The sequence below is a fragment of the Mercenaria mercenaria genome, chromosome 11 (genome assembly GCF_021730395.1).
Source record: "Mercenaria mercenaria strain notata chromosome 11, MADL_Memer_1, whole genome shotgun sequence".
In the NCBI taxonomy this organism is placed as follows: Eukaryota; Metazoa; Mollusca; class Bivalvia; order Venerida; family Veneridae; genus Mercenaria; species Mercenaria mercenaria.
This window is the reverse complement of record NC_069371.1, coordinates 67952793-67980677: the sequence shown is the minus strand read 5'-3', so window position 1 is coordinate 67980677 and position 27885 is coordinate 67952793. Positions and strand designations below refer to the sequence as shown.

General features: G+C 34.2%; 1 protein-coding gene and 1 pseudogene across 1 annotated transcript; both read left to right on the top strand.

The window, feature by feature from the left end:
• Nucleotides 1–1451: 1451 nt before the first annotated feature.
• LOC123531075 (heat shock 70 kDa protein 12A-like) lies at nt 1452–11947 on the top strand. Its single transcript, XM_053518169.1, has 6 exons — nt 1452–1471; nt 6149–6272; nt 8335–8442; nt 8963–9026; nt 10640–10845; nt 11726–11947. Exons 1-6 carry the CDS (start codon nt 1452–1454, stop codon nt 11945–11947), a joined length of 744 nt encoding a protein of 247 aa, XP_053374144.1.
• On the top strand, nt 6055–26544 carry LOC123531563 (heat shock 70 kDa protein 12A-like; annotated as a pseudogene).
• Nucleotides 26545–27885: the final 1341 nt, after the last annotated feature.

Sequence of the window (27885 nt, the reverse complement as noted above, 5' to 3'; positions counted from 1 at the left end):
TTTTATGCTAGAATGTCATAAATTAACCTCGAATGAACATTTACTCGTATTAAGCGCAAATGTTTTACTTTTTAATTTCAAATGTTCCGTTCCAATCTGCATCATTGTCGACATGTTTTCATTTTTTTTAAAATCCTCCTAAAAACTTCTGTTCGGAACAAGGTCTGATTTCTATAATTATTTTAGTCAAACTAACATAATGTAGGTCATATGACGACTTTCCAGCTTTTAGATTGTACATGAAGACCCCAGGTGCCCCTCCGGGCTATCTCGGGCACATAATGATACCCCTCTCAGTTATTCAGGCAAAAATAGGATAGGTACTAACGCTTTCCTGTATTGTTTATTCACATAAGAAAATTCTACAACGTAAGCAAGGATTCGAACCAGCAACGATGATGTACAAGTGAATGTTCACAAAACATTTTTCAGTCTTAGCTGAGTTTGAGCTTGAAAATTTAGTATCAATTTTATTAAAACTTCAAGGTCAAACTCCAACTGCGACTGACCACCAATACTGAATAGCAACTTGAAAATAGTTATTAACTTGAAATTTAGTTTTAAACATACTATTTAAATACAAATGACAAATAAAGTTTCATTATCAAACTCAGCTGAGACTGTAAATGTTCCAGCCCACTTGCTACTTCCAAGGTTTCAAAATGTATGCATGGTGATAGTATGTATTGTGCCTATTGTGAACATATGGACACTATCACAAACATGGACAGAAGCCTGGGTAGAAGCAATAACCTTCAGTAAGCCAGCTACATTATTGTATGTCACTTAAAGAGTTTCAACGGGAAAGTGATTTGAAAGTCAACCTTCTCTTACCACTTAGTAACGATTTGCTCTGAGATTGCTGCCATTGAATAAAAGTAAAACATGACTTGATAATGATAACAACTATACTTCTTTATTTCATTTCAGTTAAAGTTTATTCTAACACGACCAGAAAATAACCTACATACATGTAGAGCAAAATCTATCTCGGGTTATTCTGCAATATACCACTCGCGTGCAATGACGTCATCCGATCCAGGTGTGAAGCGCGGTCATAAAAAGTAGTTACTACTTTTTTCTAACACTGTTGATACTAGTATGTCGTGTTAGAATCGAAATAATAAGCTCTCAAGTGTGACTTATTATAGAATAACCCAAGTTTTTCGTTCTTATGCGAAACAATATATCACTCAGGCCTACGGCCTTCGTGATATATTCTTACGCATAAGAACTCAAAACTCGGGTTATTCTACGATAAACCACGTTTGGTAACTTATTATTTCTAATTATAAAATAGAAAAATTGGAAACTCCACAGGTCGCTCAACACGACCAAAGCGAAAATGTTGCAGGCTCGGTTTGATTGAGCCTGTTCATAGACGTAAATAGTGGAAATACACCCTACCGTCAACGCTGTGGCACCGTTATATGTCTCAACACCAACGCTAAATGTCGCATAGCAGAATAAGGTAAGTTCAACAGTCTTTACAACTTAAGAGATAAGATTGGATGAGTGAAAGCTTGCATGCATGAGTATGCAATTAAGAAATGAAATGATTTTTTTCGGTGTGCATGCGAAATGAACGACAGAATAGCATCGGCAAGATTTGCCAATCCTATTCTGTCGTTCATTACGCATGAACACCGAAAAAATAGTTTCATTTCTTATATTAACGTTATATTTCCTTTTCATTTGTAAACAACATAATATTATAAATGCAGATATTTCGTGGCATTTAACATTAAAATCAGTTTCCCGGCCATTGTGTTCACCACACGGAACAACTGCGACCTCATCTAAGGAACGTTTTCCCTGACAATATGCGGACGTCGTCAAAACAGCGGCCGGTTATCACTAAGCATTCTTGCATAAAAACTACTTTTTTCACTGGATCCGCCCATGTACAAACGGGAGAAAAATCGTGTGCAAACAAGGCAATTCACGTGCTGTTAATACATGATTTTTATTTTTGAAATGCTTTGCCAGGGACGTATGTATGTATTTCTGCGCAGACTGATATTTGGCATCTGCATCTTGTTTCTTCCATAATAACCTCTTCTTGTAGCATTATAGATACAATGTAATCCATTGTATGTTTAGCTGTATCAGTTTCCAACACCAAAAGTACTGCCCCCATCAATGTACGCACTAGCTTCTCTTAGAGTTTACTCCCTTTACAAAGCGTCTGTTCAGTTATTGTAAATAACTGTGAATAAATAAGTATCGCGTGTAACTTGTGCTATTGCCCGTTTTTAGGTATTATATTAATGATTTTTGTTTGTATCAGTCGGTTTGTTTTTACCTGATTGTTCGCAGAATTCATATAATAAACCTCGAAAGCTAGTCACTAGCTTCGTACTCATCCGTACTCTGTTTGTTCGTACTCAAAATATTTCGAATGTAAAATTGTTATTCTTAAAATAATTGTGTTCCTGTTTATCAAATTTTTAAGTTATATGCAAAATTATGTGTAATGTAACGTTTGTAATAACTAAAAATAAAAATAAGATGCCCAAAAACTTTCCAATCACGCTTTTAGTAGTGTTGTTGTTATGTGTGCCCCGGTTATGGATATTTAAAACATGTTTACCGTTTCCAAGAACAACAAGAATGGTAAATAAAAAATGTACCGGAATCGTCAAGTCATCACATATGAAAACAATGCATTTAGTCGTCGTGTAATGGTTTTTTATGCAAGAATAGCGACAATACACGTTTGTTTTGTGTATTAACGCCTGCAGAAACCCTTGGGATATGTTTGTGACCTCGACCTTCGGTCTCGGTCACAAACAATCCCGCGGGCTTCTGCAGACTTTAATACACAAAAAAACGTGTATTATCCCTACAGCGATGACGTCAGTTTCGGGCCTTTCCTTTTGCTGTTCATACGAAATGAACGTCATAATTTTCAATGGAAAAGAATAGGGCGAATGTAAATATTGAGGACTGAAATGGCATACTGTTCTGAACTGCACGTTTGCTTTTCAACGGCCCCACGCCATACCTACGTTTTATATTTAATATTTAAAGATTTGATCACTAACGCAGTACTCGTCATAGTACTTTAATAATTTGAGGACTACGTAATTGCGCGTTGTATCGCATGTCTTGCGTTGACCTAATAGAATTTCTCTGGTGCATCTTTGTCATGCTTTTAAGGTACTGGAAAAGGGTACTCCCCTCATTTTAGTAGGGTCAGGGGGTTCTCTTCCTGGAAAATTCCAAAATATAGGTATGAAATGTTGGCCTCTGGTGCGTTTTGGGTCTAAATTTTGAGAAAATATCATTTCAAAATAGTTTGGTGTAACTTTGATGAGAATATGTCACTTTTCAGCCAACTGTGGGGTTGGGGGTTGCGATGTGGGTGTTGGGCTCCAACCGGGCTTGTTACACAAGATGTTGTTCAACAGTGTGACGCTCGACACACGATACGACGGGTGATAATACGTCACATTGTCGTGTCATTCTGCCATGACTTATCTTATCTCGAGCTCGCGACTCCTTATTCTGATCGCACGACATCTTATTTCGATTGCTCGTGACAACTGAAAAAAAAACATCATAAGTGTGCGTCCACCGTACTTTACTAAAATATAACATTTGTTTTAGACAATTGCCGACAACTTACCTTCACGATACCAAAGAGCACCGAAAAATGCGATGCATTATACGCCCGTAGGTATGACTTTTGAACCCTAAGTGTGACCTTGACCTTAAAGAAGGCGATCCTAAATATGAGCTCTGCACGTCGTCTTGATATGGTGAACATTTGTATTTCAAATCCTTCAAGGGGTTTAAGAGTTACAGAGCGGACACGAACTTGCTAACGGACGGCAAACGGACACCGAAGTCATAATATAATACGTCCCTTCTGTCGTATAAAAAGCGAGTTGCCTTTGTTTATGCTATCGGGACTGCATTTTACACTGGATATTTATGAACTTTAATCAGAATGTTTGTCTTGATGAAATCTAGGTCCAGTTCAAATAGGAGTCATCTAGGATCAAAAAACTAAGTCACCCTTTAAAATCAAAGAAAAACTTTGTGAATGCAATATGGGCTACATTTTCTGCAGGATATTCCTCAAATTTGACCAAAATGTTTGCTTTGATAAAATTAAGGTAAAGTTCAAATATGGGTTATGTTGTGTCAAAAACTATGTCACCTGCATATTACCGGAGACATAGAATTTTTTAAGCCCTAGGGCAATAACGGTATCTGTCACCAGAATATATGCACCCCGACCCAATATCCCTCAGAAAAGTATAAAACAATGAGTGTAACAACATAACAAACAGTCATCATGGTCGTGTAAACTAATATTTTGGTGGCCAGTGTGACTTTGAGTCGACGAAACTTTGTACGACATGGGTTCGACTCCACTGAATACGATATGATGATTGAAATGTGCACTGATAGTAAAGATTTTGAAGTGAGAACTGAAAATTTGTGTCCTCCTACTTTTTATTCATTTGAGCTGTTTGCGTGCCCTTTCATAGACCTGAAGAGAACACATGTTTATCCGTAAGTGTCCTGCTGACCGGGTAACAAAGTTTAATCTGTTTAATCGTTTTATTAATGCATTAAATGTTTGCATACATTGTAATTTAACAGGGGTTTAAAAAGATTCTTAATTTTCTGTTTTCTACAATGTATACGATCAGATGCAAATTTGCTGTACCTGCATTGCCAAACCTGTCATAAAACATGTAGCCCAAGGGTTAAGCATGTACACTTAATCATATATTTCATTTCCTTGGTCAAAGTAATTATGTTAAAGGAAAAAGACACGACGAATTGCGTAATTTTACATAGCGGCCAGACTGCTAGTTTAATATAGGGGAGAACGGGGTTGAATGTGCCATGGGTTGGTTGTGCCACACGTGACTTTCCATCTTAATTGAAGATCAGTGACTGCATTTGCAAATATTTTAAACGCGCCATTTTTCAAATTCACTTCTTGGAAAGCACAAGCATTGTAAACAAAAGGACAACGAAACTGTGTTTGAAAAACCATTTTGCACCGCTATAAGTAGATTTTTGATGTTATTACACATTTGTGTTCTGACATTACATTATTATGTATATTTATTGACATCAGATATATCACGAAATTCATAATTTTGAGATGTGTAATTACAGAAATATTTAAAGGTTAAATGCCATGTATTTTTATAATGCTATACCATACTGTATGGTAAGGCTGAACCCCGCACATTGTACCCCGAAAACTGTCACAACCTACCCCAGACGCGGGACAGGTAATGACGTTTGACAGTCCATGTTCACACTAGCAGTATTCTTAGACTAAAGACTATATCCGCTGTTGTTATACCTCATGTTTTAACGGAAATGTTATTTCATGTAAACATGGTCTTGATGTACTGATAAACTGAACAGCGCCCGAGAAGAAGGCAAAATATGAAAAATGGCACATTCAACCCGTTCTCCCCTATGTCGAAAATATACCTTGATGTGGACAGATGGTAGAGAGATAGGGTCACGTTCACTTAATGCTATGTACGTGAAAATGTTATGTTTAAATTAATAAAAGACTGTTGCTGTGTTATATAAAACTGGTTGAAAGGTTATGATTTGTTGTATTAAATAGCTACGCTACGTTACAACAAATGAGCCGTGCCATGAGAAAATCAACATAGTGGGTTTGCAACCAGCATGGATCCAGACCAGCCTGCGCATCCGCTGTTCGCTAATGGTTTCTCTAATTGCAGTAGGCTTTAAAAGCGAACAGCGTGAATCCTGACCAGACTTCGCGGATGTTCAGGCTGGTCCTGGATCCATGCTGGTCGCACACCCGCTATGTTGGTTTTCTCATGGCACGGCTCAAATATTTATTGACATTACATTTGGTACTTCTAAAGTTTAACATGCAGTTGTGTAAATAATACTTGCATATTCTATAACCCTCTTTTTATACTTTTAGCAAATAGATCACAATATTACTAAACAAAATACTATTAATGGTGTCACGTACTCGATGACCATAATATCTACCCTAGTGTAGTATCGAATTTGAAATCCGGAAGTAAATTGATTTGATACAAACAAAAAGAACATATTTACGAATATTTTCGATGTTTACGAATATTAAAGTATTCTGTATTAACTTTTGTTTTATTTAAAGACGAGGTATGAGTGGATATAAGGGATATGAGACAAAGAAAATTGTTGCGGCGATTGATATCGGAACTACATATTCTGCATACGCGTATTCTTTTACAGATGAATACCTTAAGGATCCACAAAAGGTTGGATTTTATTTTGTCATTTCAGAGGCATAGGCGTGGGGACGGGGGATACCAACTTCTCCCCACTCCATTTTAAAGAGGAGGTGGGAGTGGGATCAGCATATGCCATATACTTTGCGACCCCCCACCCCACCCCCGAACAACATCATTAACTTTTGATCACAAAACTGAAATAAGAGTCTATAAATAAGTAAATAAAGGAAAAGTCTATTTTAAAAAGGATGTAGATAACGCTATTGTCAATAAGAGGAAGGAGGCATTATTTTATTGGTGGATGGAGGGGTAAAATCAGTGTAATCATGGGTAGGTGTGCCAATGAAGTATAAGTTTATGTTGGAAATCGAAAGTAAAATAATGTTTAATTTATATCAAATAAGCATAACTATCATTTCATCTACGATATCTAAAAAATAAAGAACATAAACTCATTTAAAATTTGTTCCCTGTATTTATTTTTCTGGAATTTTGCTGGAATCGATTATAGATCATCAACAAAAGAATGTTCCCGCAAACCTGGTCGAAGTAGATATATGTGTCAGAAAATAATTATTTTTCAAATTCTCAAATTAACAACTCGACACAAATACGAATAGCACTCATTTCACCAAGAACATGATTTTGATTATCTATTATAAATAATTTCAGTATACCTTCAATTTACATAATCTGAGTAATATCCGCGATGTGTTAAAAGTAATGAGCCTGCATATAGACCATTGATAAACATTGATTCTGTCATAGAGCCTTCAAACATTTTAAGTATAGTCGTGTTTTTATTCTTATAAATGACATGTAAACTGGGACATGAATTCGACACTTTGCTATTGACGTGGATATCGACAATTTGATTAAGGTTTCGATGGAGGCCTTGAGAAACAAAAATCAAACAACACCAAATCATAGAAAGAAAGAGTTATTTGACATGAAAATTGAACAGCATGTAAAACATGTATATTACTTTACGAAACAAGTGTCAGTATACTGATATAAACATTGAATTCCGGAAAAGGGCTGCCTAAAGGGGCTCCACTTCCGGACAGTTAAACGCCTTTAAAAACTCACCATTTTCAAAGAACTGTTACACATGTTTGTTTTGATGCATTTGCAATAGCGTGCGAGTGGTGAAATTTCACGTAACAATGTGGAACATAGTTTTCAGCAATTGTTTATCTTTTTTCTTTACAAATGGCATTCATTTTCAAAGGGAGACAACTTTTTCTCAAATATTACTTAAAATAATCGGAAAAAGTTGTTTCCCTTTGAAAATGAATGCCATTTGTACATAAAATAATCGGGAACAGTTGTCTCCCTTTGAAAATAAATGCCATATGTAACGAAATAATGATAAACAATTGCTGAAAACTGTGTTCCACCTTGTTATGCGAAATTTCATCACTCGCACGCTATTGCAAATGCATCAAAACGAACATGTGTAACTGTTCTTTGAAAATGGTGAGTTTTTAAAGGCGTTTAACTGTCCGGAAGTGGAGCCCCTTTAGGCAGCCCTTTTCCGGAATTCAATGTTTATATCAGTATACTGACACTTGTTTCGTAAAGTAATATATATGTTTTACATGCTGTTCAATTTTCATGTCAAACAACTCTTTCTTTCTATGATTTGGTGTTGTTTGATTTTTGTTTCCCAAGGCCTCCATCGAAACCTTAAACACATAGCAAAGTTGATAATGCCTATGCACTGTAAGATAACATATTTATTTAATACAATTTGCTTGTTTGTTTTGGGTTTAACCTCGTTTTACAACTGTATTTCAGATATGTAACGGCGGACAGTTAACTTAGCCGGTGTTCCTGGATTCTGTACCACTACAAACCTGTTCTCCGCAAGTAACTGTTACTGTCAACTTTCCAACATAGATAAAGAGATGGAGGACGAATGATATTAGACACAATGTCTTTTATTTAATCGTCACGGAGAACACAAGCCCCTTCGCGACACTGCAATCCGTAGATGTGCGCTCTCCCTCCTGATCTAAGCTGCCGGGCTTTATCTGATACAAACTGAAACCATAATTTCTACGTAATAACAGTTACTTCTTTTCAGATCTATGCTAATCAGGATTGGACAGATGGCATCGTACTGATCACAGTAAAGGCCCCTACCGTGGTACTGTTTGATTCGAAGGGAAATTTTCACTCATTTGGATACGAAGTGAGATATGCTTTTTTCATATATAATGATCTAGGGTATAGAGGATAGCTAACAATTTTATACTGCAGTCAAATTAAAAGAAATTGAATTAAGTATAGCTTTTTTCTGTACATCAGACATGAGAAAGAACTGACCTCCGGACCGATATGATAGAAAATCGATATCAGGGATATGGTAAAGGTGACCGATTGATACTGATGAAACTGAGATGCATTTATTTTAGTTTCAAATATAATAATACTGTATGACAAAACAAACTGTACAGTTTACGTCAATAAAATGTCTGTATGCCTGTCTATTCAAACTTAGCCGAATATGAGCTTCAAGAGCGGTATTCACGGTTCATTTAGCACAGAAAAATTATCACCTTAATGCCTTTATTTGTTATACATATGTACATTACAAACGTCTTCTTGATAAGATGTGCACGAACCAGGGATGTGAGGTTAATGTATATATTAAATGTAACATTATGGCAGTCTTCATTAGGGTTTAATTTTTATACCTTTCATATTTTCAGGCAGAGAAAAATTATGCAAGACTGTCTGAACTTGATAAACATCGTGGCTGGAAGTATTTCAGGCGTTTTAAAATGAAATTGCACGAGAGACTGGTGAATTTATTGCTTTAGTTTATGACCATATGAAAATGTTTTGCAAAGTCGTCCTTGAAAAATGTTTCTCAAATGAAACCAATAAATCCATAAGCATTGGCATTATCATCTATAAGAAGTTCACCATAATTCCCAATCAAGAAACCTTGGTAAACTTTTTGTGTTTAGACAAGCATAAAATATTTCAGAATAGCTAGTCGAATTTGAAGTACTTGGACACTAATTTTAGCTAGCCAATAATATACCAAAGAAATTTTTTCAAAACTTTAATAAAGTAAAAACTTTAATAATTAAACAAGTACACATTTTTCCTCATGCAAGAAATATTATTATTATTTATGCTTATATTATGATTATGGGTAAAAATGAGTACATAATATTACAAAATTAGAATAGCTTATATTACTGTAACAACTCACAGTCAGCTTTAGCTCTGAATAAACGGACAAAAAATGGCACATGATATTTCTAACTTGTAGACAATATTTTATTTGTGACTTGCTACTTACATAGATTAATCGTTTGGTAAGTTTTGGAAAGTACTGTTAATAAAATGGTTAAATATACTTTTGTATAGCTAACAGCTTTAGCTTATGAACAAATTGACACTTGCTGGTTTTAGCCAGTAGAAAATATTGCCAAGTTTGACCCCTGGGTATGCGAGAATAAAGATTCGGACGCATTAAATAATATAGCAAAATGTTTACAATCAAGCTTTTAACTTAGAACAATCAAATATGGAACTATTTTAAAAATGCATACAACGTTTAATGAAATTTCGTAAAGACAAAGTTTTCAAATATTTGTACCATCTTTATTACACGTAGAAAGTATATACTTGTTTGTATGTCTTTAAAATTCTAAACAAGCGAAACTCAACATTTCAAGGTCATTTATAAAGAGATGTAGGTCGCTGGAAGAAGAAAGAAAAATCAAGTGTTTTATTCACCATGAATGTTTGAATCAAAACTATGGGTGGCCACGCATACATAATTATGTTGCTGCTTTTTATAGAGTACTCCCTACTTGACGACAACATGTTTAAAAATTATCAGTCTATAAATTAAATGTATGTCCTGATGTGTCCTGATCAGGTATATCAGGTTAATCATACAAAAATGGCATATTATTCAAATAATTCTTCTTTTCTTTCAAAATCTGTGACAAAATATTATGATATCAGGGAGTAGTGCTTACATGAAGTATTCTTAACATAGGAATTTGTTGACGCGTGGGACATTTGATTTCCGATAGAAAAATATAATGTTTTGTAGACTTTCATAACTGGCTGGTCTGTTTTGTTATATCTGTTTAGAAATTTAACAAAATATTTTCCAAAAAATGTATAGGTTTATTGGTTTATTTACTTTCTAGTTTAGTGAATAAAATATCATATATATAAGTGGTAGATATGCAGCCTATAAAGTTAAACATACCTTTTTAAGTACATCGTTGTACGAGTCAATATGCTTATATATGATAGTGTATTTCCCTTATAACCAGTAGTCCAATGGTAAATAGTAAGAATAAAATATAAATATAAAAGAAACAAAACTTTGCTCTCTACACTTTTTTTCTTGACAGGATTCTTGGCAGGATCTATGAAGAAACAAAGAATGCCAGCAATAAATGTCTTCTCAGCAGCAATCAAATATTTAAAGGATCATTTCATGAAGAGATTGAAAGACAGAATAGGAGACGTACGTGAAACAGATATACACTGGGTTCTTACAGTTCCAGCTATACGGCATGATGGCGCGAAACAATTTATGAAAGAAGCCGCAAACAAGGTAATCTCTTAATTCAGTTATAAATGGTGTAGCAATTACACGTGTACGTGCAATGGTTTCCATTATTACACTTTTTATTACAATATTGATGCAAATTATTGTTCAGCCTGACGAATGTCGGGTCGGTCTGATGTATACAGTTTTGTGTGCGTTTATTGTATTCGATTGTTCTGTATTTCTTTGCCCCCGCCAAAATGGGGGAGGTGTTGGGGGCATATGGTGTTACGGTTACCCCTGTCCGTATGTATGTTTGTTTGTTTTCAAATGCATATGTGTTTGTTTGTTTCTGTGTGTGATTGTGTGTTCGGGAAAGGGTGTGTTCGTGTCCGGGCCATAACTTCGACATGGATAGTCCGATTTCAAAATAATTTGATACAAATGATAAGCATGGATAGACAATGTGTCATGCGTGACAATCATTTCACTAGCTCAAAAGTCATAGTTCTGGGTTGAACTTAGCCAATTGTCACTACATATATACTGATAATGTGATCTTCGTGTCCGATCTATAACTTTGACATGCATACTACTAGTCTTATTTCAAAATAATTTGACAAAAATGATAAGGATAGATAGACAATGTGTTAAGCGCACTAACCATTTGACTAGCTCGGATGTCAAGGTCACAGTCCTTGGTAGAACTTAGCCAATTTTCACTACATGTATAGAGACTACTAAATTTTCTGGTTTTCCTACAATATTTTTTTTTGTAAATAAATAGAGCCAAGGGTCCTTCTTTTAGTTTGTGAGCAGTACCACGCCTGTGACCTTTCTCATATTGCGAAGGCATCCGTGTCTGTGACAGATTTCTAGTTCTTTTTTATAGAAAAGGCAGTTTGCTTTTTCCTTCTAATATCCGTTCGTCAAAACTTATGTTCAGAACTTTTCTTGGCGAAACCAAGTTGCGTACTTTTCAATCAACCCACAGGCCGGTATTCCCGAAGACCAACTAACTTTGGCTTTAGAACCAGAAGCTGCTGCCATTTACTGCGAAGAGTTATTCATATCGAAAGCAAAAGAGCAAGGGCAGGAAGCACAGTTACAATCATTTAGTCCTGGTGCACAGTTCATGGTTTTAGATTTAGGAGGTGGGTGTTGCTGAACAGAAATATTTTTTTGTTCCTAAAACTAAAAGTTCAGTTTAAAACTAATGGTATCAATTCGTTACATGTTTTAACAGCAATACCACACTATAGTGACGATTAAATAATGTGTACCTTTTTTATCTAAAGACATTAATGATTAAGTTACCAAAAGCACATTATCCTGAAACATTTTTTTAATAAGTTTTATCTACAAGAGACTGGTGTCATTCGAGATTGTATTTTTTTTCGTAAACCTCGTGTATATTACATGTGAATAACAGCATCTCCGGGGGCTAAAGTTTTAATTTAAGTTGACATAAAGAAAAACGAAATAAAACTGGGCATATTTTGCTTGAGGGTTAACACAGTGCTAATACGACGTCTCAAAACGCTTGATAGATGTTTCATCACTTCTGATACACTTATCTTTTTATAGGTGGCACTGTTGACATAACTGTCCGTGAGGTACAGAGAGATGGTACCCTTAAGGAACTACATTCTCCATGTGAGGGGAGGTACTGTAGTAGACAAAGGCATTGACGAATTTCCAGACGAGTTGTTTGGGTCTGATGTAATGAGCGAATTTAGAAACGAGTGTAAGACAGACGACCTTGACTTACAGAGAACAATAGAGCTAAAGAAGAGAACATGCAAGGATATCGAGGATGACAAAGTCAACCTTAAATTACCGAAAGCTCTCTACGTATTCTATGAAGGAAAGACAGAAGAAAGTTTTACAGTCTCATTACCGAGGAGCAAATTTTCCACATCTGTAAAAAGAGAAGGGACAGGTTAATTATTGAAAATGAAATATTTTTGAGAATATTCAAAATGTCAAAGGACAGTCTAGTTGAATTCGTAGAAGATCTATTGCGGAAGCCAGAGCTTAGAAACGTAAAAACTTTGATGATGGTGGGGGGATTTTCTGAATCTGATGTAATGAAGAACGCTGTAAAAACTGCTTTTCCCAACAGGCAGGTTATCGTTCCTGAACAGGCAGGACTAACTGTAGTAAAAGGTACTAAACACACCTTGTTGTTTTAGAAAATGAACTCAGTGACACAAAACTGCATGTATTACTTAATTTTAAATATTTAGGGTAAAAGGAATTAAGCTCAGTGTGAAAGCTTTTAATAATATCAGTACGACCATTTTGACTCTATGAGTTCTTTCTTATTATAACGACGAGCAGACTGAATTATTTGTGTTCAAGCTAGTTGACTTATTTATGTATTCTTCATAGTACAATTTTGAAATAATTTAAGATGTTTGCTTCGGAATTTGTTACAAATAGAGCACACATGTATATCTGTAGGACAATTGAAATTGTCACAAAGAGGATTTTTAAAACTTCCTTTGTATCTCAGATGTTCTTAAAATTGGTTTGCCTCATTTCTTGAGATAAAGTGTGTCCTCATAGTTTTATTGAATTGTAATTTGTACCAGTGGCATTGCAACTGATTACAGACAAGCTGTTAATCAACTTTTATCGGGTAAAAATTTTGGCGACCATAGAACAGTAAAATATCAACACAATCCTGCCCCATCCAGTTCCCTCAATGCTTTGATTAATCTATCTCATTCTTGTTTGTTACTTTATAACAGACGTTCAACCATTTTGAAATCCAAAACATTGCTTAACAGTAAATGATTAAAGCATCAAGATAAACATGGAATGGAGTTGTTTTTGCATCGGACGATATCATTTTTACGATTGTTATGTTCTTTGGTACATATTTCACAAACTTCATGAGTATTTTTTTTTCAATAAATACAGTAATAATAGTAGTTTATATTTTGCAGGTGCTGTAATATACGGACACAGCTACGGTATATTTTAGCATGCAGTTATTATATAAACACTTTTTTGTACATTCAGTAAATCAGGTCAATAAGAAATATACTTAACAAAATATTACTGATCTTGCACGTACTCATTGATGATAATATATACCCTAGTATAATTTCCAATTTGAGAGTTGAAAGTAAATTGATTTGATACTAAGAAAAAGAAAATTTATAAGGATATTTTGGTCTTTAGATATTTAGTATTTTTATTGTTTAAGGACGAGTTATGAGTGGATATAAGACAAAGTTAATTGTTGCAGCGATTGATTTCGGAACAACATATTCTGGTTACGCGCATTCTCTTAAAGATGAATACCAAAAGGACCCACTAAAGGTTAGATTTTTTTGTGTCATTTCAAAGGCATGGGCTTAGGAACAGGGAGGGGTTGCTATATGCTTTGTCCTGTCCCTGTATACATTTGACCCAAAAACAGATTTTTTCTTCAAAAAGCAGTAGATAATGGATAAAAAGCCAAATAAGTCTGTAGATTCACTGATTTGATATACTTTCTACTGTCATGAGTGGAAGAAAGTTTATTTATTTACCTGTTTTATGTTGTTAACTAATTTTCAGTAAATATGGGATAGGTGTAGCTGGCTGCCCATACCCCTAACCCCCATTTGCCTTCCGAAACCACCCCGATTTTGAGCTCGCTCCTGCGCCAATGAAAGAAAAGCAAAGTAACATTAATTCAATAAAATAGTATTTTGTTGAATATCATGAGGTTTCAGGTTTGAAATCGAAAGTAAGATCATGTTAATCTGTAGTTCAAAAAAAAGCATATGAAAAAAGATAACTAAGAATATAAGCTCAAAAAATGAGTAAGGTGGATTTCATGTATATATGATTATCAGAAAATAATTGTTTTCATAAAATCTTGCGATGGATACGAAAAGCATTAATGCTCATCATTTAACAAGACTTTATGAAGTAAAATCAGTCATAATCTTACACCGCCCTGAAGGAACATTTTGTTCAAGGATTATCCTATTATGTATAGGAATAGATAATTTGCAAGTTAATAACGACAAAAACAAACCTCTTTATTATTAAGGTGCACAGATGCAGACATAAAAATGGGTATATTTTTATTTTATTAAATAGATGTTAAAATTGCTAATGTTCTGACACTGGAACTTTATAAATAATTAATTTTATTTTCCTCGTCTTTTCAGATTTATGCTGATCAGAACTGGACAGACGAATCCGAACTGGTCACGCTGAAGGCCCCTACCGTAGTACTGTTTGATCCAAAAGGGAATTTTGATTCATTCGGATACGAAGTGAGAAATGCTAATTTGATATAACATGCAACTTATAATAAACTCGGCACTGGAGTTGAACACCCCGTAATAAATATGACGCTCAAATAACGAAATATAGAATAACAATAATGACATTTAGAATATGAATGACAAGACATTGAATAACAATAACAAATATACAATAATAATAACACACGTATATAATTTAGCACAGGAGCCTGAAATTCTATCTATAATGCTCCAAAATGGCTAAATATAAACATGACCCTTCCTATATATATATAAAAAGAACAGGAATGAAACAAAACCGTACCCCGCCCACTTTGTGTAAACAAGAAATTTCGTAAAACAGCAAAGCATCTCTATACGAGCGGTCTTATTTTGAAGAGGACAAAAAAATCTACTAGAAACACTGCTTACTGTAAACTGTCTTCCTTTTAACTCACACAAAATCATCATTTTCAATACCTTTTCGTTCATCGCCGAAACCATTGCGTGACGTCACATACATGTACCTGTTTCACAGCCTCGCAGTTAATTCGATGTACTTTCACTTCGATGTGTCATGACAAATTAAGGGTCAAATGCAACATTTTTATAAAAAACACAGGATTTCCATACCATATCGCAGCACCCAGGTTATCTGCCATAATAAAAAGTAGTCACTATGGAAGTTTCCAATTTTTAAATTTCCCTCCAGTGAATAATGGAGTTACTTCCCATTTTGTTTACGTTTTTGTTTTGAAAATATTAGTTGAATACATTGACAAACAAATGCAAATATATATTTTTATTCATGGAAAAATGAACAATAAAATATAGAACATAAACAATATCTTAACTTTATTTTTTTACCGAAGTGAAAGTACATCGAATTAACTGCGAGGCTGTGGAAACAGGTACATGTATGTGACGTCACGCAATGGTTTCGACGATGAACGAAAAGGTATTGAAAATGATGATTTTGTGTTAGTTAAAAGGAAGACAGTTTACAGTAAGCAGTGTTTCTAGTAGATTTTTTTGTCCTCTTCAAAATAAGACCGCTCGTATAGAGATGCTTTGCTGTTTTTCGAAATTTCTTGTTTACACAAAGTGGGCGGGGTACGGTTTTGTTTCATTCCTGTTCTTTTTTTTTTATATATAGGAGGGGTCATTTTTATATTTAGCCATTTTGGAGCATTATAGATAGAATTTCAGGCTCCTGTGAATTTAGCAACGTTTGACATGCCATACTCGGCACTAGAGTGGCTCACCCCATGACAAATATGACGCTAAAGTTTGAAATGCTAAGAAGATGGCTGTTATATCATTAGAAATGACCTTTACTCCGTTTAAGAATTGAGCAGGACGCTGGAATAGCTTCCCAAATTTTTCATATATCGGCCTTTGGTGTATATTGAGCGATGTTCACGTGTATTATGAAAAGAAACGGTATCAAAGTTGGTTTTATAGATTTCTTATTTTTCAGGCAGAAACAAATTATGCAACGCTATCTGAAGAAGAAAAGCATCGTGGCTGGAAGTATTTTAGGCGATTCAAAATGAAATTGCACGAGAAAGTGGTGAGGGTTATAGCTTTAATACGAACAACTACTTGCAAGGTTGTTCATTAAAAGAAGTTTAAAAAATTGCTAAAACTCCACATGGTAAACCAAGACAACAGACTTTGAATTAAAGAGTCTGATGTGGACCTATTTTGAAATATGCGTACAGCGAGATTACAGTGAGAATGCTTTACTGAGTATTAGCATAAAAATTCTCGTCTCTGTACTACATGAAGACCTGCTTTGATGGTATCATTAGAACGCTGCTTATCCTTTACCGTGTTATCTGGATCTAATATGCACATACGTGCGTACACAAGCACTGATATGTACAGTCATATGATGCATTCATGGTTACAACTTACAAATATCAAAGGTATAAACCTTCACATTTATAAACTTTATTTTTCTTATCAGAATCTTCGCCGTGGCATGATATTTATGACGATCAGAAGAAAAGAATGCCAGCAATAGATATCTTCTCGGCAGCAATCAAATATTTAAAGGATCATCTCATGAAGAGGTTGCAAGACAGAATAGGAGACTTACGTGAAACAGATATACACTGGGTTCTTACAGTGCCTGCTATATGGCATGATGGCGCGAAACAATTTATGAAAGAGGCTACAGACAAGGTAATTTCAGTTATTAATTTTGTTTAAAACGGTGCAGCAATAACATTTATGAGTGCAATGGTATCCATTATTACATTTATTTGGTACAATATTCTAATGTCTTTAATTTTCTTACATTTTTTATGCATATTGTGGCCGAGTGTGGGCAAACAGACACTAAATAGAAAAATGGTGCGAAATGAAATGGTAGTCACATAATGACGGATACAAATAGTCCTCTGTTTTTTGCTCTTTAAAGCCATTTTCCTTATTTTATTTGCAAGGTTTTGCTAAAGTCACTTGACAGATCTCTGCTTGACATGTAGGAAGCATTTTGATGATAAAATAATAACATGACAGAATTTTTCATGGAAACTTAGATCATACACCACCACTACAATTTGGGGTCTCATTATTTAGCTGATTTTGCAGTTTGTGCGTTTGACTGAAAATATTTTTCTTGCATCAAACATGACTCCCACTTTGCTTTAGATTTTTATTCATCACTGACAATATTCTTCAAGAAAATGTTAGGTACAGACATTTAAAATGGGTCCTGTGTGCCGCGGCCATTGGAAATATGCTATTTAGTGTGTTGTAACCTTTGAGGATCGCGAATGGACCCGGAAATGACGTCATCAATATGACAACTGATTACAAAAATAATACTGCTGAACAGATCAGTAAAAATGTTTATAATATCAGATATCATGTCATTAAACTAACCAATCGGACATTTCAGATGTTGATATTTACACTTTCTCAGAAAAGTATATGTTTAATTTATTTAACAGTTTAATTTGTACCCCACCCACTTAATTTACAATGCATTCTACTTCTTGATGTTAATTATTTTCGGCTATTATTATGGTGTTGAATTTGTATTTGCGAAAGTTACAAGAAATATAACGCAAATAAGGGAATATAAGTTACCAATATCTGCTTTAAATACCTAGAAGGAAAGGAATTAGACGAAAATCCTGTGCAAATAATGTCGGCACAAGCAGTTGTCTATGCTCTAATTATAAGATTATGTGCAAATAACATGCATGGTTTTGCAATTTTATCTTGATCAGATTTCAGCATGATCAAGACAGTTATGTCAGGAGAAGTTAAACATATTTTGTTTTCTTAGAGCAAGTGTTAAATTCAGGATGGTCTCCTTAATAACCCAAAGTTACTGGTTAATTATATTAATTCAAACTTGACATCTACACCGAGGGTGTTTTATTTAATTCGTCTTCAGCCCCGCGATCACAACAAAGCTGTCTAAACACTATTATTTACTACCTCTGCATTTAATACGTTCTGAGTTTAACATGGGCTTTCGGCAATTATGTTCAGCTAATTAAAGAAGGAAGGGCATCAGGGACAGGTGGTAATGTTGTCATAACAGGAAGAGAGCAATCACTTCATTTTTATTCTTTCATCATTTCTTTTCTGCAACTGAAAGTAATTCTCAACAGATTCGATGTGTGGTATACTCTCATTTATGGTAATGCAACGTTCCAACAACACAGCTCCTTTAATCCGTAACACTGCAGCAATACATTTATACTTTAGAACATGATAAATACATGAACAAAGAAAAGCATGTAGACAGCAAGCTCAAAAAGTAAAAGCAGCAAAGGAACGTAGTGTGGATTGGTCAGTTGCAAAATAACGCTGGTGTGTTTAAAACGGCAGTTTGGAAAATATGCTCACAGTCTATATCTCCAACATATTCAAATGTTAAAAGACAGTATACATAAAATTAAGCCCCCGACCGCTGAATGTCTTATTCACGCAAAGGAAACTAAAGGCACGTTTTTGGAAACACAAAAGTGATGGTATAAATTTTATATGAAAATACTCTGGTCCTTTGCATTATGAAGTTCATTTAATATAATCAGAATAGAATTCCGCTTAAGTTGCTGCTAGTAGAGGGCGTGAGGGGTATTTTACGTTTATAAACCTCTCATGAACTCAGTCAAACGAAATCTTCTGCTTTTTATATTAGTTGAGTTCTATACTTTCAAGGGATCTCCTGAAAGCTTTTAACTATCATTTACGCATGTTCTCCATGCCATGCCATTGCAGAAAGCAGAGCAACAGTGGCACATTATTAAGGATCCGACTGATCAGAGCAGCAGAAATATATCAAAGCAGCTCAGTACCAGTGGGTTTTAAGAACTACCTACCATGACGTCGGCCACCTCTTCTGTTAGACACGATAAAAGGGAGAGTATAGAATCCAGCTGACAAGGACTGGACACCAAATATGCAATATATCTCCAAATAAGCGGGTCAGAACCGCCTATAATAAAAATATCATTTTACCAAATACAATTTGACAAATAACTACTGTTTTGATACACCATATCATAGAAGTGTTTCTAAATTGCAATTAAACTTGAAAAACACACAAAAGTCTGAATTATGATAGTGACAAGTAGAATATTCTCGCAGTCGATAACAGCGGTAGTTCTGCAAAAGAACATTTTGATAACGTTCATTAAATTCTTTAAATTCGATCTTGAAAAGACGTGTATACCATTATATAAAGATAAAGCTATTTATCTAATGTCGCATATAACCTATAGACAACATGGCCTTGAAAGATATTGTGCGGTGCGACAAAGCAGGTATCTAGTAACAAATTCTTACCTGGGCTGACTTATTTCAAGAAACTGTAAGGGCAACATTCCCATCTAAATAGACAAAAAATCTAGAGTAAATCTGTGCACTTGAAACTATTTCAATTCGGAGATATTTTAATCCCAAGTGATGCAGTATAATTGTAGTCTTTGAATTGTTAGTTTCATTTAAGAACTACACCTTCCCGGCATTACTGTAAGTATCTACCTCTCGTAAAACTGCTCCGGACATCAATGTTGTTCAATAAGAAGAAGAGGGTTTTACAAACTGCCTCACAGGTTCACTTGAAACAAAGGTTTATCAATGTTACAATCAGGAAAGGTTTAACAAAAATTAAATGCACAAAATGTGTGTTTAATTAAAGTATTTCCTTTGTCATTCATTAGTTTATTAGGTAAAATTTAATTCTAAATATGTGTAAAGAGTAAAGAAAGCATATCAAACGACTGAACAGCAAACCTTGTAATTGTTGGATTTTAATATTTCTAGGATTTTGCACTGACTACGAATGCATATACTTTGTCGCAATATATTTTCACTTGGGGTAATATGGCAGTTCGACATTAAACAGACATCTGCTCACTTAATATCGTTATTTAGTCATTTTCTTTATTTTCTAACATTTATGGATATATTTTTATTTTAAACAAGCGTAATAAGTTTTACCCTTTTTTTTTTATAAAAGTGTTTTATCTGCTAGAATAAAATTTTTATAACCTTCACTTAATATATCATTTTTACAACTATAACATAGTTTTCAAGGACGTTGTCACCTTCAATTATTCAATAGTCATACAGTTTCTGCCTTTTTTATTTTCACTTTAGCCGCCATATTTACGATGTCATAACTTTTTCCAGTCGCGTGCACGGAAAGAGATACATGGGAAATTACGATAACTCACTTCAATCTACAATGTGGTACAGAATCTAGGTCTCTATATTTCACAATATTTATCTGATGGCGGCCCATATCTCCACAAATCGCCATGTACTACATGTTCAGAACTATTCTTAGTGAAACGTAATACGTATTTTTCAATAAAATATCTCTCTACACGCAGGCCGGTATTCCCGAAGACCAACTAACTTTGGCTTTAGAACCGGAAGCTGCTGCCATCTACTGCAAAGAATTATTCGTATCGAAAGCAAAAGAGCAAGGGCAGGAAGCACAGCTACAATCATTTAGTCCTGGTGCACAGTTTATGGTCTTAGATTTAGGAGGTGGGTGTATACGAATAGAAAGAATGTTTTGCCTTTAAAGCTAAAATGCCAGTTTAAAAATAATAGTATCGATTATTTACGTATTATGACATGAATGCCACTGGTGACAATTAAATCTATCAAATATATATAAAATGTGTATCATTTTATCCGATTGTATTAATGATCAAGTTATCCAAACCGCTTAATCCTGAAACATTTGTTTAAATAGTTTGCATCTATAAAATATTGGTACCGTTGGAGATGTTGTTATTTTTTATAAAACTTGCGAATTCACTCATGTATATTAAGCAACAACATCTCCAAACAGTCTTATCAGTCAAACGTTAGGGGCTTACGATTTACTTTAAGTATGAAATAAAACCAGGAAGGTTTTGCCATAGCAAAAACTCAATACTACGATAAAACTATCATTTTGTTACTTCTAATACATCTATTTTATAGGCTGAACTGTTGACATAACTGCCCATGAGGTACAGAGAGATGGTACCCTTAAAGAACTTCATTCCCCAAGTGGTGGTTCTTGGGGAGGTACTTTAGTAGACAAGGGAATTAACGAGTTTTTAGATGAGTTGTTTGGGCCTGATGTAATGAGGGAGTTTAGAGACGAGTGTAAGATAGACGACCTTGACCTTCAGAGAACAATAGAGCTTAAGAAGAAAAGATGCAAGGATGTCGAGGAAGACAAGGTCAATCTTAAATTACCGACAGCTCTCTACGAATTATATGAAAAGAAAACAAAAGAAAGTTTTGCAGAATCGTTATCGATGAGCAAATTTTCCAGATCTGTAAAAAAGAGAAGGGACAGATTACATATTGAAAATGAAATATTTTTAAGAATGTTCAAAATGTCAAAGGACAATTTGGTAAACCACGTGGAAAATCTGTTACGGAAACCAGAGCTTAGAAATGTGAAAACTTTGATGATGGTTGGCGGATTTTCGGAATTTGATATAATGAAGAATGCTGTAAAAACTGCCTTTCCCAACAAGCAGGTTATCGTTCCTGACCAAGCTGGACTAGCAGTAGTAAAAGGTACTAAATACACCTTGTTGTTTTTTTTTAAACAAAACTGCTTGTATTATACAATTTTTAATATTTAGGGTAAAATGAATCAAAATAAACGTAAAAGCTTTAAATAATTTTCAGTTTTAAGCAATACGAATAGTTGTGATGTTTGGGAGTGAGTTACCCGCCATCAGAGTTATACGTATATTTCTGAAAATCGCAAAATGCTCACCGTAATGCTTAGAAAGTCCAAAAGATGTTAATGCGTTTCATAAAGTAGTCCAGTTCACACCATATATGCAAGCTTTCAATTTAGGTGTAAATGATAAAAGTATTATAGCTTATGGTTACACCAATGACTGCATTCAATATGGACATTTAGACTGTAGGAGTTACTTATAATTTTCCTCACAGCAAACTTAAGGAATTATTGAACATGTTGGCTTTGGAACGGTGGCAATTAGATCGCAAATACATATGTATGAGTACAATGTCCATAAAGCGGACGCGAAAATATTTTATTCTGAGGCTTTTCAAAAAAATCCTTTATTCTCAGACGTTTCTTTAAATCGAGTTGTTTCTGTCCTCGAGTTAAATATATCCTCTTTATAGTTATATCGAATTGTATTTGTATAAAACGGAATTGTAATTGTTTAAAGATAAATTGTAAATAAACTTTCATCGGGTAAACTTTAGACATGCAATCATAGGTGTTGAACAGTAAAAATCTACATAACCCTGCCCCGCCAAGTCTCCTCAATACTTCGTTTAATACATTTAGTCTGATAAATTCTTTCAAATAAACATGGATTCCTCTTTGTTTATGAGACAGATATCTTTTGATTGTAATGATGGCATGATTTACAGGCTGCAGTAGTGCTTTTTTCAATAAATACAATAACAATTCAACTGACAACCGTTTTTGATATTTTGCAGGCGCTGTAATGTACGGACACAATCCAGACTCTATTAGCTCAAGAAAACTACCTTACACATACGGTATATTTCTTTCTTAAAGCTTGAAACAGAATAAAATAGCTGTTCTGTTTTCTAATCAACACAATGGCTTCCTAACAAAGCGAAAGTATATTACTGTTCAGTACAATGTAAATAGTTATTGTATTTACCGAAGGTAAACAGATTTCTGTTTCTAAATGATATATGGCACCGCTTCCAAACTTGTAGATTTATTATTGTTATTATTATTATTACTTTACCGGATTTATAGATTGTTTGTGTGAGTCCAATTTCTGCAGAGAAATAAATGTTTACAATTTTAGAAAAAGGTAAAGTTTTGAACAATTAATTCTGATAGTGACTTTGACATTTTCTTAATTTCTTATTTTAGGTATAAGTACAGCTGTACCATTTGAAGAAAAGCGACATCCTAACTCAAAGAAAGTCTTCCGCGATGGAATGTACAAATGCGAGGATGTATTTAAGGTATTTATTAAAGCCGGCACCACAGTTGTGCCACATAAAACAATCAGGGAGTATTCGTTCTGTGCGCCATTCATAGGTACCTCCAGGGCAACAGTGGAGGTATACAGAACCCAGTCGGAAAATCCTATGTATGTATCAGATAATGGATGCTATCGTATTGGAGAGATATCAATTGAACTTCTTGGGAGACCAAGGGAAGACAAGCAGGTCTTGGATGTAGTGATGATGTTTGGAGATACTGAACTACATGTGGTTGCAAAAGAACAAGGAACAAACAATAAAGCGTCTGCAAAATTCAATTTTCTTAGATAGAAATGCATGGATGTAAACCAACACTTTTGATGAAAACAAATGTTCAGATAACGTGTTATTGATAATACATGTATATAATCCAGGAAAAAAAACAACATATGTGTTTTGGTCGTACGTGCTCGATGCTAGTTTTCTTCAGTATTTTACTACTTGTTCCTCATTTTTATGTCATAACTACTTTTTCCTGATATACCTAACAACTTCCGGGCATTGATCAAATATGGTAAAGGTATAGTCTACTTTCAAATCATTCACCTCTACCGGAGACAAAACCACCACCCCTTGTGATATCGTAACTTGATCTGACCTGATTGACCTTAACAAATGCGAAATTAATTCTTGAAATTCGTTTGTTGACCAGTGACAATGCCACGATTGCAAAATAAATGATTTAGTTAGGTTAGATTGTAACAATTGTTTTAGTTTTATTGTATTGTTTTAAAACTGTATCATTTAATGTATAAATATCAGTTTCCGAGATACTTTTGCAGAAAGTTTGAATAATTCTATGAAGTAAGCTAAATAATGAAAACGATGAATACGGATTTAGTTTGTGCTACTTCTCCAATGGTCTGCATATGTGTATAGGAGTATAGATCATTGTGTCATTCGATGATCAGTATGTGATCTCTGATATTGCAAACTTTATAACGAGAGGCTTTAGGATTAGACCGTAGTGATCATTTTGGTGATGTCACAGAACGAAATTTTGGTCAATTCATTAATTCATCTTTATATAAGTTATATGATTTTGTGTGTTAGCGTTGATATTTTTTAGTCAAAATCAAATATATACCGATTTATTTAATACTGTGTTATCATCTGAATTCATGTCTTGTTTTGATATGCTTTTACTTTCCATTTTGTTTGTTACGTTGTAGATCTAATATAGTTGAACACTATACCTTTGGTTTGTTTAATTTACAGCCCAATTTTTCAAGGCAAAGCTGGGTGTCCCAATAAATGTCAATTTTGGTTTTGTTTACCTTTGTAAAACAGGAGTACTGTAGGAGATTTTGAAACATGTACACAATTATGATGAGAATGCCTTAAACTGTATTCATATGGTTCGTTAATAAAGGCGAAACATATTTCAGCGAATGGAAGGGTTGCTTAACACTATACAAGAGAAAAATATATGCTTTAAAGTATTATGAAGACGCTTCTAGTACAAGTTATTTTATTTAAATAGCAAGTGCCCTAATCTTTTACCCAAGGTATTGCATGTTTTACGGAAAAATATTGATATGTATGAATATATGAAGATTTTTTACAATTCTGTTGTATTTTCTTGAGGTTTTATATTATTTCTTTAATGTGTATAAGTTCAGAAATAACCAATTCAAAAAATAAATGTATTTACTGATAATAAACTACTATTTGTCTGCAATATGGTCATGTTTAGTTCGTTCTGATTAGTCAGTCATGTAAACAAACCAAAAGAAATGATTTATTGTCAAATTTGAATCCTTGTACAGCGGTTTCCAGTATTGTAGTGCCCCATATATTGTACTATACATGATCTTTATTGTTACTTTAATGTATGGTATATGATACCAATTCAGAGTAGAAGTTATGCTATGTCAGGTATTTTGAGCTGTTTATTGTTTATCCGAACGTGTGTATCCGAATTTGTGAGGTCCACTTAGAGATCGATTTTTGCATAATGAACCAGGTAGCATTGTAATCTTTGAATCATTTTTGTAAGACTCATTTACTACCTTCAGGTCATGATGTATTTCACTGCTTATCAAGTGTATTTACCAAGAAATCTTGCTTTGTTTACAAATTTACATTCACTTCTTGGTTGTTATTAAGCAGTGTCACGGTGACTTTCTCCTTAGCAACGATAGAAGGTCACCATATTTGCCTTGAAGGCAAATAGACAGAAAGATAAGCTACAAAATGACTTATGCTGTAAGAATGTGATAGATTATCATAATTTCTAATGAATCAATCTACAGTCTAATTATTTTAGTGCAATTCTATCGTAAATTATGGTTGCCGACTCTGAATACTGGTTGCCAGTGCGCAAATTTTGTTTGTGTACATTTTTAGCCAATGACGTTGGCGTCTTGTACACATTTGTTTTTGTTGCATGTTTGCGTACCCGCACAAATTTGCGGCGTACCCACTTTTGGTTTTAGTGCACAGGCCTTAGGTATTTATATATACCTGTTGTTCCCGATTTCCGGGGTCTCCACAATTCAAAAACATCTAAGGGCAAATTGTTGTTAGTTGACATCCGAAATTCAGATTAAGTTTTATTTCCAAGGCTTCAAAGCCGTCTACCATATTTATCACAAAAATCAGAAATCTTTTAAGGTCATTAATTCTTTAATCTGTCTCAAATATCAGACTGTTTATTTATCTTGTATTAAACATTTTAGGGCTGACAGAATTTTCACAGTATTTTAAAGAGAACTCAAATGTCTAGGTTCGTGCACTACAGATATAAGAGAACTGCTTTATCACAGGTTACTGTATTTCTTGTCCTGTTAATTGTTGACAGATCCTTGTATTTTCACGTGATATTTTTAGTAGTGCCTGACCGTGCATTTTTGCGTATTTTATTTGAAGCTTATGACATTGTAAGTCTTATAAGATACTGTGTTTGTGCTATTTATTGTTGTGATATTTGCACTTTGTTGAATCAAGAATTTTAGTCACCCATCGAGTATTTGTTAGGGAATAAATAAAAAAATCATTTTATTCTTTAGAATTCTATTGTTGTATTCACTTAATTAATTAATGCAAAGTGTAGTACATTTCCTAAATGCCCTATGGAGACCAACCCTTTCTATCTGAGTAATTATTGTAAGTCCTTTAAAGAGCCAACACAACATAATACCAAGGTGAACTTGTTGCCTTAGTCTACGCAGAACTTCAAAGCCAGAGCTACAATCATAGTCTACACCGGGTTGTCTGCGCGTAACTCATAGTCTACATAGATCCAGATTGTTGAATTTTATTATCACAATCTACTTAGACATATTCAACTCAGTCTACAGACGTAATACATGTATACTCAGATTCAGATATCCTAATCCATTGACACAATACAAGGCTACCCAGGTGTCGTTAGGTTAGGTAATCTTATTCACGCTCCCAGTTATAATTCTTAAGGCCACTAGCTCGCTACAGTATTTAATTAAACATTTTCATAATATCTGCTGCATTTGCTGTGTATTGAACAAATTGGGTTATTGAAATGGTTTCAAACCGCCGTGTCATTGATGTAAACAGGAATCATATCTTTCACGAGTAAAATACTCTAATAAAGTATCACTACATTCATATGTTGATTCATCCGTTTATTTAGTTCTTGATAAAAATGTGATGAGAGATTCACGTTTCGATTTATGGCCGTACACACCATACTCTTAATGAAAGTCTAAGGGAAAACAATTATTGTTAACACAGGGTTTGCAGACATAAGCCATAAGCAAATTATATTTTTTCTGAACCCTTAAATTACTCAGTATGACAACTCGCCTCTCATTACTGTACGTTATTATGTTATAGGCTTTACGTTTGACTATTTCTTGTTTAATACATAGAGATATTTCAATGTCACATTAACCTCGATTGGTCTTTTACTCGTGTTAAGGGCAAATATTTTACTTTTTAATTTCAAATGTCCTGTTCATTTAATTTACATCATTGTCAACATCTTTTTTTAAAAAAATCCTACTGAAAACTTCTATTCCGGAACAAGGTCTGGGGCCGTATTCATAAAGCATCTTAAGTATAAGTTTTGACATAAGTTTAAGATTTTACTTAAGTTTGTGGTGATTTCAACTTAAGTCTAAGTAAAAACTTAAGTTCTAGTCATAAAACAGCTAAAACTTAAGATACGTAAGAAATGACTTAAGTCAGAAAATAGAATAGCGTGGTGAGTATGATTAAAGTCTTGTTTTCAGATAAAACACTTCAAACATAATTGTGCATGTTGTATCTGTCTGAAATTAATGTTGTTTTTTATGTTTTCGTCCACAATAAAAAACAAGAATTACTTATTAAGTTGTTTTTATGAATAACAAATATACTTAAGTAAAATAAA

Excerpts from the sequence above, each read along its gene's own strand:
- LOC123531075 (XM_053518169.1), top strand. The coding sequence starts at position 1,452 with ATGTCGCATAGCAGAATAAG. Across the intron at positions 6,273-8,334 it reads ACCTTAAGGATCCACAAAAG|ATCTATGCTAATCAGGATTG; the intron begins GTTGGATTTTAT and ends ACTTCTTTTCAG. Across the intron at positions 10,846-11,725 it reads TGAAAGAAGCCGCAAACAAG|AACTTTTCTTGGCGAAACCA; the intron begins GTAATCTCTTAA and ends ACTTATGTTCAG.